Source organism: Artemia sp. Qi Xiang Cuo, chromosome 8 (assembly GCF_049724085.1).
Source record: "Artemia sp. Qi Xiang Cuo chromosome 8, ASM4972408v1, whole genome shotgun sequence".
NCBI classification, from domain to species: Eukaryota; Metazoa; Arthropoda; class Branchiopoda; order Anostraca; family Artemiidae; genus Artemia; species Artemia sp. Qi Xiang Cuo.
In genome coordinates this window covers 27,848,324-27,859,005 of record NC_142801.1, presented here as the reverse complement: position 1 = coordinate 27,859,005, position 10,682 = coordinate 27,848,324, and the positions used below count along the sequence as shown (strand labels likewise).

The 10,682-nt window shown below is 30.9% G+C and overlaps 1 protein-coding gene across 2 annotated transcripts in view; it reads right to left on the bottom strand.

Moving 5' to 3' along the window:
* Window positions 1–3,601: 3,601 nt before the first annotated feature.
* Window positions 3,602–10,682, bottom strand: part of Girdin (protein girdin) — a 245,079-nt gene continuing 237,998 nt past the window's right edge. For both annotated transcript variants that reach the window (XM_089093322.1, XM_089093323.1), the window contains 2 exons: window positions 9,434–9,577; window positions 3,602–5,994 (listed from right to left, as the gene is read on the bottom strand). In XM_089093322.1, coding sequence (XP_088949448.1) covers window positions 5,811–5,994; window positions 9,434–9,577 — 328 coding nt within the window. In that variant the 3' untranslated portion in view covers window positions 3,602–5,810. The remainder of the gene's footprint in view (window positions 5,995–9,433; window positions 9,578–10,682) is intronic.

Genomic DNA, 10,682 nt, shown 5'->3' with positions numbered 1-10,682 from the left:
TATTTTGAAGATAAAGACATCTCCCAGATATTTTTCAACCATCATCACTTACGTGCCTTGAATTAATTTATGAAAATCTAACTATGTTAAAAACATATTCACTTATAAAATAATTGTTATTTTTATATCATTTTTTCCGAGGCCAAATAATTTGTTTATATTTTGTCCCAGTAAAAGCTTCTAAGATTAGTTAAACCAGAAGGCCTTATTTGAGAATGGGTGCCAGGGTCTATGTGCCAAATCGTGCGTAAGGATTTTTTTTTTAGACAGTAATAGCAGAACAGTGGATTTTTAGGAGAGGTGGGAGTTGGGTCGTCAAACCTGGTGCAACCCTGAATACAGCATTCAAATCCTTAAGTGTTCTTCTTTTTAACAGTAAGAAAACTTGCAAGACATAGTACTCATCATCATTCCAGGTAATTAGCCTCAATATTCATCAAAATTGGTAAATTAAAAAAGAAAAAATATCATAAAAAGCCACAATACAAGAATAAACACACAGCTAGTTGAAAAAAAGTAGCTTCTTGCGTAGAAACTAATAACATGGTCACTCCTAATGTCAATCGCTAATATTGTGAATATGTTTTTTTAATTTAAGCATATAACTACACAAGTTGAATTTAGACTTAACTTTAGATTAAGCTTAAAAATATGGCTAAATTATTGCTTATCTAAAAACTTTTCATTCATACAGCACCACGTTCTATAGATTGCACCCATAAGGAAACATAAACAAATACATAAAAAACACAAAGATACAAGCCATACACTATACGAAACTATATCTCATACATACTATAGCATAGTACATGTATTGTACATACCCATATCTTTATCAGAAACCATTTTTATTTTAAATAGGATGTGCCCGTTATGGAAAAACTGATTAATATAGCAATATTTATAGCAGCGTAATTAAAGCAGTCACAATACTGATTGTCATAATGCAAATTCAGCTCATTAACAATGCGACCATCAATGTGTCCAGTGTGAGTTTAAAACCAAATTGATTTCAACGTCTGAAGGGGTGCTTTTCAAAAAATATTGGTCATTCTGTTAGTGTAGGACCACTTTATACATTACTTGGAGGCCTAAGATTGTCATATTTAGAAAGTACTAAAGATCACATGCAGTTATAGATTCTCAGACAGTATTTCTTCGAGTAAGTAAATTTCGACAGATCTCTGCCGTCATCACTAGATTGGGAAAAAAGCAAAAAATAATGATGATGCTGCAGAAAATCGGTCGAAATATACCTTAACTGAACAGTTGGTGCTGAAAAACCATACCTATTGGGACAATCTATTGCATAGCTATCGGATAAAAAAAAAATGACTTGAATCAAAAATTGTAATTTTCATATCTTTTCAAACAAGAAAAGGCAATACATTTTGTAAAGCAAGAACCGCCAAGAGAATACTGAGAACCCAAAAAGATATTGGAAAAGTGTTTAGATCGATCGATTGAGCAACGTGTTTGAAAATATGAGCGAAAAATCTCAAACGGACAAAAAAAAAATATTTTTTTTTATTTTCCGTAGCTGATTTGTCCCAATAAAATATGGAAATTTTGTGCTAGTAATGATGTCAAAGTAGCAACCGAGCATCAATATACAAACTAGAAAATCGGTCAAAATATGTCTTAATTGAACAGTTGATGCTGAAAAACCATAGCTATAGGGACAATCCATTGCATAGCTATCGGATACAAAGAAAAAATGTAAGAATCAAAAATTGTTATTTTCATGCCTTTTCAAAGAGAAAAGGCAATAAATTTTGTAAGACAAGAAACCTCAACAGCATATTGAGGACCCAAAAAGATATTGGAAAAGTGTTTAGATCGATCGTTTGAGCGACTTGTTTGAAAACATGAGCGAAAAATCTCAAACGGACAATTTTTTTTTTTTTTTTCGTAGCTGATTTGTCCCAATAAAATATGGAAATTTTGTGCTAGTAATAATGTCAAAGTGGCAACCCAGCATCAATTTACAAACTCATGAAAAGTATTATCAAATGGCGACGGATTAAAAATTCTATGGGTTCAATGAAACAAAGTACATAATATTTTATTGAATGTGTAAACTTCTAAAACATTTTTAAAAATAGAATGACCAACTTAACCTTTGATAGACGTCTTTTCAACAGTGGATATTCCGTAGGGATTAAACTTTCTACTATTGAAGATATCTGTTAGTGAATGCATTTCTTTTTTGCTATATATATAAGTAAAAAAAAAAAGAAAAACAGTTTTTGACATTTTGATTGATACATTGTATGCTATACGCTAAATGCTGGGTTCACCATACGTAATTTCATTTTCCTAAAAGTATCTCATGAGGGAAAAATGAAACACAGGGGTAAGTTTATCCGGGAAATAAATTTGAATCTTTATACCTCTATGTTTGTATTTAATAGGTGAAAGTAGATATGTAAACCGTTTATGAGACTTGTAACATGAAGAACGGTTGATGAGACAAAACGAAGTGCACAGGATATTCAGAGTTTATTAGATTCTTAAATGGTTTTTCACGAAAAAGAACCCAATTAATCTTTCAATATGTTCTAATACATTTTTAAATTCTAGAACATGTTTTCGACAGTCATCATCCTTTACATAATACATTTTCTATATTTTAATCAGAGGGTATGATAATATACCGGTTACAAAAGCCTAGAAAATGGCTTTCGCTTTAAATTAATACACTTTGACTTACAGTGTACCAATATTGAATCAAACCATTTTAAAGAGCGGGGATTTCGAAAATGTTCTATTTTTACATAAACGATAATGCCTTCCAATTTATATTTGTTTCACGTTAAATAACTTCAGTAAACTATTTACTACTATATATTAAAACCCCAAAACCCAAAAGTAACTGACAAAAATTTACCAATTACTAGTGATGAAAAAATAAGAATTATTATAGTAGCGGTCAGATGGCAGTCCGTTGACAACAGATAGATCACGAGTCACTGAAAAAGGCTTAAGAATGAACCTAGCAGATTTTTAGAATATTCTGAGGGAAGCACCGGTAACAACAGCAATATTAAAACAAAATTTTCTGTTAAAACTTCCCCTTTCATTCATCCATTTAATAAAATTCCAGAATAAAAAGTGATCGTATATATATATATATATATATATATATATATATATATATATATATATATATATATATATATATATATATATATATATATATATATATATATATATATATATATATATATATATATATATATATATATATATATATATATATATATATATATATATATATATATATATATATACATTATTATTCTGGAATATATATATATATATATATATATATATATATATATATATATATATATATATATATATATTTATATATATATATATATATATATATATATATATATATATATATATATATATATATATATACTTATTATATATATATATATATATATATATATATATATACACTTTATTCTGGATATATATAGAATATATATATATATATATATATATATATATATATATATATATATATATATATATATATATATATATATATATATACAGATACATATATACCTTACATATCTGAGCTGCGCATGCCTATGTTTTCAATAAGCGATATAATATTGATAATATTGGTAGAATAAAAATTAACTAATTAATCACTTGATCCATAAGTAACGAAGACCTTTACTTAAAGGCAGGAATGTTTTTTCTTTTGTACGACTAAGTGAATTAATGTGAAAAAATCGATTAATCAATATAAATTAATCAATCAATAATAAATTGAAATGTTAAGCTTATAAATACTAAAAAACGTCACATGAGCCTATCAGATACCAAATTGACTAAATTCCCTTTGTTTTTTTTGTTTTGTTTTTTGCATCAAATCACATGATAGACTTACTTTATACATACATGAGGATATTCCCTAAAAATAAAAACTAACCCAAAAATAACGAAAAAAAAATTTTGATTCTGAAGCACGCAAATTGATTTCTTTTATTAAGGTAATTTTTACTAAGGTAAGCATGATACAAAATTTCTTAAGTACATTTTTCACATTCAAAGATTTAAGCGAAAAATAACAAATTTGATGCTTTTTTTTTCCACATAATTGCTACACCAAAATATATAGTTTCTTTTCAATTTTCCCCCTTGTTTTGTGGAGCTAATAAATTTGGCCTCTGAACACCCCATAAACTTCATCCTTTCCAAATGGCAAAATATTATACAAACACACACAAAGAAAACGATGTTTGCTATAAAGCAAAGAAACAAGGACACAACTATAAATTGCAAACTTACAATTTGATACAAATCAGAAACACATTAAAATACAATTAAGGCAATCAATATCTTTCTTCCTTATTAATACTTTTCTAAAGCCAGCACAAAATATACAACAATTCAAAAGAGGATTTAGTTAAAATAATCTTTAGTTGTTCAAGACTGAACCGCGGCTAAGTAATTACCAAACTTAGCTCCTAACTTAAATTTCATGTCTTGATAGTGGAACTTGCTACTAAAACATTTAATAACTTTATCTGAGATAACCATATTCCAGCTCGGCACTAACAATATTTCTATTAGTCCCAAAATTTATTCTTATTATTCAATTTTTCTTATTAATCGAAATTTCTTATTAAAATTTCTTTTAAAATTAATCAAAATTTATTATTAGTCCCAAAAGCCAACAAAATTTCTATTAGTCCCACTCTGGGTCCTATCCAGGATTTTTGATCGGAGAGAGTTGTACCAAAAGGTCTTTGTTCGGGGTGAGAGGGGTTACCAAAATAATTTTTGTTCAGGGGGGATTAGCTTTTAAGGGAAAATAGATGTTTACTTGCATTTTTACGACTAATTCATTAGTTGGAGAAATATTTTGGAGGTTTGGGAACGGAGAAGGGTTCAAGCCTGATGACAACCTCACCCCCCCCCCCCTGGATACGGCCCTGTTCCCTTTTAATCTCTTCACAATTGAAGATTATAGTTTTTGATGTCACTAAAGACACATATTACGTGTACAAACAAGAAATCAGTCTTCCTATAAAGAAAAGTCAATCTCCTTGTGATTGCTGGCAGCAAAGTGTGGCATTATTTTCTAAACATTTCCATTTAATGGTGGTAATTAATTGGGGGGGGGGGAGGGACTCCTCAAAACTAATCCACTAGTGGCTTTCTATTGTAAAATCTTGGTTAAAATTTAAATAAACAAAGATTTAAATAAACACTGAAATTCAGTTTAACGAAAAATATTCTAAAGTAATTGAATTTTTCTTTGGAATTTTTTAATTTGAAAATTATAAAAAGAAAATTAAAAATGATCAACGAATAGTCAATTCAATTCTTAAGTTTTTTATACTTGAATTAACTTGAAAAGCAGAAACTGTCTTTTATATGCATTTGAGGAATAGTTAATGCATTTGAGTAATAATAATAGTTAAATAATTTAAATAATATACTGAGTAGTGAAATAATCTATTGAGTAGTAAAACAATCTATTGAAAGATATACTAATTAAAAAAGAGAAAGGAATAAATATAGAGATGGGCATAACCACCGAGTCATTGTCTTGTCTTTAGTGGATCTGACTTTCTTTTCACTATATTAGAAACTGAGTAAGAAAAAAAAAACGAAAAAAAGGTTTTATAACCACAGACTGGCGCAATTACTATACGTTTTAACCAGAGACAAATTCAATTTCAATAGAAAAGCCTTCGTAATTCTGAATAGTATATAAGAGAAAAGAGAATAAAAAATTTGGCATTGTGATTATCAAAAGTATATAAATAGTCGATTGTCTATACACATCCATATTCGTACCAGATTGAATTGACGTCATTCCTTTCGTTAGAGGTTACACCGGATGTACTTTCATTAGTGGCAGGAGGCTCAGTATTTGACCGAGGAGGTATTTGGGGCGGGGTGCTCGGTATTGTGGATCTCCTATTTTGAGCAGATCGGCTGGGCAATGGTGGAATGATGCTGAAAAAAAAGAGAAAAAAATAATAATACAGAACTATTTTAGAATAAAAAAAAACACCCATAAACAGCAAATAAACTATAAGGTGTGGCTTTTAAAAACTGGCAGAACGAATTAATTAATAAATAAAGTATTCGTATTGGGTATACAAATAAAAAAAGCAAAAAAAAAAAAGCGAAACTGTTTACTTAAGACATGTTGCAACACTGATGTTTTAGAACGAGTAGTTTTTTTTTTTTTTTTTTGCTGTTAGATTACTGCTGAAGTAATTGATGATTAAAATACACGGAAATTTTCAGGCACAAACAAATTATAAAGAAGAATAAGGATATTATGAATGACAAAGGTACTTTGTTAAAATAAATAAAACCACCATCTTTAGACTTTTTTGTGGATTTCAAAGTGAACTTTGGAAACAGAGACAGGATTAATTTGAGGAGCAATAGACGTAAAGCCACACAAAGAAAAACAATCAGTAAAGAAAAAATCATAAAAAAAAATCAGCAAGAAACAAGGCACGTGTTTGTTCTTTCGTACGACTAAGTGAATAAATGTGAAAACAATCTACTAATACTACTACTACAACTACTACTACTACTACTAACAACTCAGTGCAGCACCAAGCCACCTGAGGCCAACACAGCTACACACGTTCCTTCTCCATCCCAATCTATTCAAAGCCTCCCTCAGTACACCCTCCCAGGAAGTTCTAATTTCCCATAAAGTTTTTCTTACATCCTCCCACCCCGACCGAGGATGACCTATTTTTTGTTTAGTCCTAGACGGTTGACAGAAAAGGAAAATCTTTGGCAATCTGTCATCCTTCATCCACGGAACGTGCCCTAACCATCCTAACCTTTCTGTTGTTATAGCCCTACAAAGTGGAACTGAACCTCACTTTTCGCACATCCTACTGTTTGAGATACAGCCAGTCAGTCGGGTACCTAAAAAAAATCAGTTAGCTATTTCTCTGGAAAACATCTAGCAAATCTTCCCTCGTTTTCGGAGCGCCCACGTTTCAGGACCATAATCGGCCACAGTTGTCATGCTGTCTTCGAATATTCTAATCTTTGTTCGCAGACTTATTTCCTAGTTTTTTTAAACTTATTTCAGTTGTGAAAAAACACCCTGGGCCTCGGCTATTCTAATTTTACTATCTTCACTGCAACCACCGTCTTTACTAATAATACAAACTATGCAAGTGAAGCTGTCCATTTGATGGATCCTTTCCTTACCAAGAGTCACCTTTTCATCTTCATCTATTCCTAGCCTAAGCGACTTAGTCTTCTTAACATTAATTTTCAAACCTATTCTTGTACCCTGAACTGGCGAAACCTTTAAATATTAATTCATTTGGCGAACACTTTCACCTAGGATGCTTAAATCATCAGCATTATCTAAATCCGAGAAAGTTTTACTTCCCCATTTGATTCCGTGTCGTTTCATTGCCTTTGCTGTGCTCCTTAAGACAAAGCCCGTCAAAATGATCTATATAAATGGAGATACAACATAGCCCTGTTTAACTTCTTATATAATACCAAACTAGCTACTAACTTCATTTCCTAACTCAACCGTAACAGTGTTATTCCAGTACATAACACGTTAATTATTGTATCTGTCTGGTATACCATACAAGGATGAGACCTTCCCTAAAGCTCTTCTATCAACAGAATCGAACGCTTACTCATAATCTGTAAAACTGAGGACTAAAGGTGTTCGATGACTCAGGCACTTCTTAATTATTAATCTCAGAGCGAAAGTTTGGTCGACACATCTTCTACCCTTCCTAAAACCGCACTGTTCTATTAAAACTTTGTCGACAGCATCTCTAAGTCTAAAAAGTGAAATCATACTAAGTAATTTGCTACCTACAGATACTAGGCTAATGCCTCCACAATTACCACACTCACTCTTATCACCTTTCTTACACAGAGGTTTAACTAAGGTTTTGCTAAGACCGCTAGGTACTGCCTCTTTTTCAAAAATAATATTCATAATCTTTAGTAGCTTATTTCTAACCTCATAATCACCATATTCAAGAAACTCATTCACCACACTATCAGTACCTGGGGCCTTATTATCTTTTAATCCTTTTAGCACTGTTACTAATCCTTAATCACAAACATATCTTCCTTCACCTATAAGGTGTCAGAAACTTTTTTTCATTCTCCTCTAAATCTTTTCCTGTAACTCTATCGATTAATCAGTATCAATTTAACAATCAATAATAAATTGAATTAGAGACCAATATGCCAATATGGCGAGTGAGGTTCAGATAAGAAAATAATGTTACAAAATTGAACATGTACATAAGCAACGAAGCGTTCCTCGGAACAAAAAAAGAGAATATGTACAAAGAAGAAGAAAATAGGTAAAAAGCTAAAGCAATGTGGACTTAAAAAGAGATATCAGGTGAACAAAAAATATCCACATGTACAATCGATCTGTATCTTTTGCTTAATTTTAGCTTCTTGAGTCTGTTTTTTCAGTCCATACTGTATATAGATTTTGACGGCTCATTTGAAATTCTTTTTTATTTGCGCTGAGGATACCTACCTTCTTATCCAGGGGAAGGACGATATACTTTCTTCTCTCAACTTCATATTTCTTTGTCTTTCCTTTTGAATTTTTATTTACATTCATTTTTTTTACAATTTGTCACAGTGAACTCTGTCTATTTCAGTAATTAGAATGCGAACAAATTAAATGTGTAGAATCATACTTTGTAAACACGTCCATTTTCTTGCTGCTTTCAAGTTTAAAGATTAAATTCAAGCTAAACTTATGTAATAATTAATTTAAGAAAAACTAAATTTTTCTTAATTTAGTTCAGAAACAGCCCTTTACATTTCTACAATACAAAAGAAATCCTATATTGATTTTTTTGTCGGGGAAGCTCTAGTTTTACATAATCTTAAAAACAGGGAAATATTATCAGTCAGTTTATCAAGAAAAGGAGTTAGGACATGTACATTGTAGTGAAGATTTTAAATTTATTTAGTTCTGCTGGAAGTAGTTATAAATATACAAATACCCTTTTCTGTTATAATAGTAAATTCAATATAGAAATTAATGTATCTTGTGTTTTTTTTGGGGGGTGGGGGGGGGGGGTAATTGGAATACATAGACATTGGGGACAAATACCTTTATTTAGTCTTAGGGGCCATTACTTATATACAATGCCTTTAGTGTTATTTTACGAAGCCCCTTTTACTTAAGTAGAAAATAAGGAAGAAAAATTTTAGATAATGTAAACATGTACCGTACCCTTCATAGATGTTGATCAGACTATATTCATATACCAGGGCAGGAACTTTACTTACATGAATGTATAAATAAAGAAATAAGGAAGTCTTTTAGAGTCATCCCTAGCATTATTTACTACACCCATCCTGTCAGAAATAAAAGAATATACAATCTTTTTACAAGAATAAAGCTTACCTATCTGATGGGAGGGACCTTGCTGATGTAGAATCAACGCCTGTTCTTGGGAAAGGTCTTGGTGGCGGTGGTAAACGAGGTTCGTTAGACCTTTCTTCAATGCTAACGTTGATATGAGTTGTATTGACTAGACTGGGAGTACCTCTAAAATATGATATGGAATCCGAATAAGATAAATAGAGACACAATTTCGGTGAAAACAAAGTATGAAAAGAAATAAATTAAAGAGTTCATAAAACCAGTTTTAGCTAAAATAAAACAGAATCGTAGGAATTGAATAGACAAACATTCATTCAGCTGTATTTAGCATCTTGAAGGATTCAATTTACAGAGAACATTATAGAAGAAATATCCTTTTTAATCTATTTAATAATAATAATAAATTCTATTTTATTTTATAACACTTTCTGCCATCTACCACTTCTCGACACTACTAAAAGTTTAAGAGACGAGAATCAAGGAACAGAGAATATGTAAACTGTTTCACGTGGTTAACTCATTATCAATTTTCGCACCATTCATATATATCCTACATCATTCTTTCTCCTCCTAAACCCTCCTTTGTTTCAATAGTTTTTGTATTTTCTTCATACCACATTCAAAAACGTCCTGTCTTTCATTGGACAAAGATAATATATACAGGGACGTGAACAGTTGTAAAAGCAGCTCTGTTGCTTTAAGCAGCAGCACATGCACAGCTCTGTGCTACGATGAGAACTTAGTAGTAGAGTTGTTAGTAATAGTACTAATACATTTTTATTCATATCAATTTCAACTGTCTTTATTCGTGGCCGTTCATTCCCCCTCCAAAGAAGTATTTCAAGGCTGTTTTGGGCCAATACTCTCTTAATTTGCTACCACCGAGGTTTGTTTCAAGTCTAAATTACAGAATAAAAAATACTTTGATCAGTAAACACGTAGTGGTAATGGGTGCCAGCACATTTCTCTTCTTCTTTCTATATATATCGCAAATTGGTAATCTTATCAGTTTAAAAAATCTGGGCTTTTATATCTGTTGCAATACGGATGGTAAGTACATAAACATTGGACTTCCTAACCTGTAACTACTAATACTTAGCCTGGAAAGGCATTACTGAAGAAATCACAAAAAGGGAAAGAAGATTATTACAAACTTACAAATGATATTACAGCTTTTTTGCACTGTTAAATGGAAATGCCTGCATGATGCGTCCTATTTTGATCTCATTTATAATATTATTATAGTACAACAGTACACCATTTTTTTATG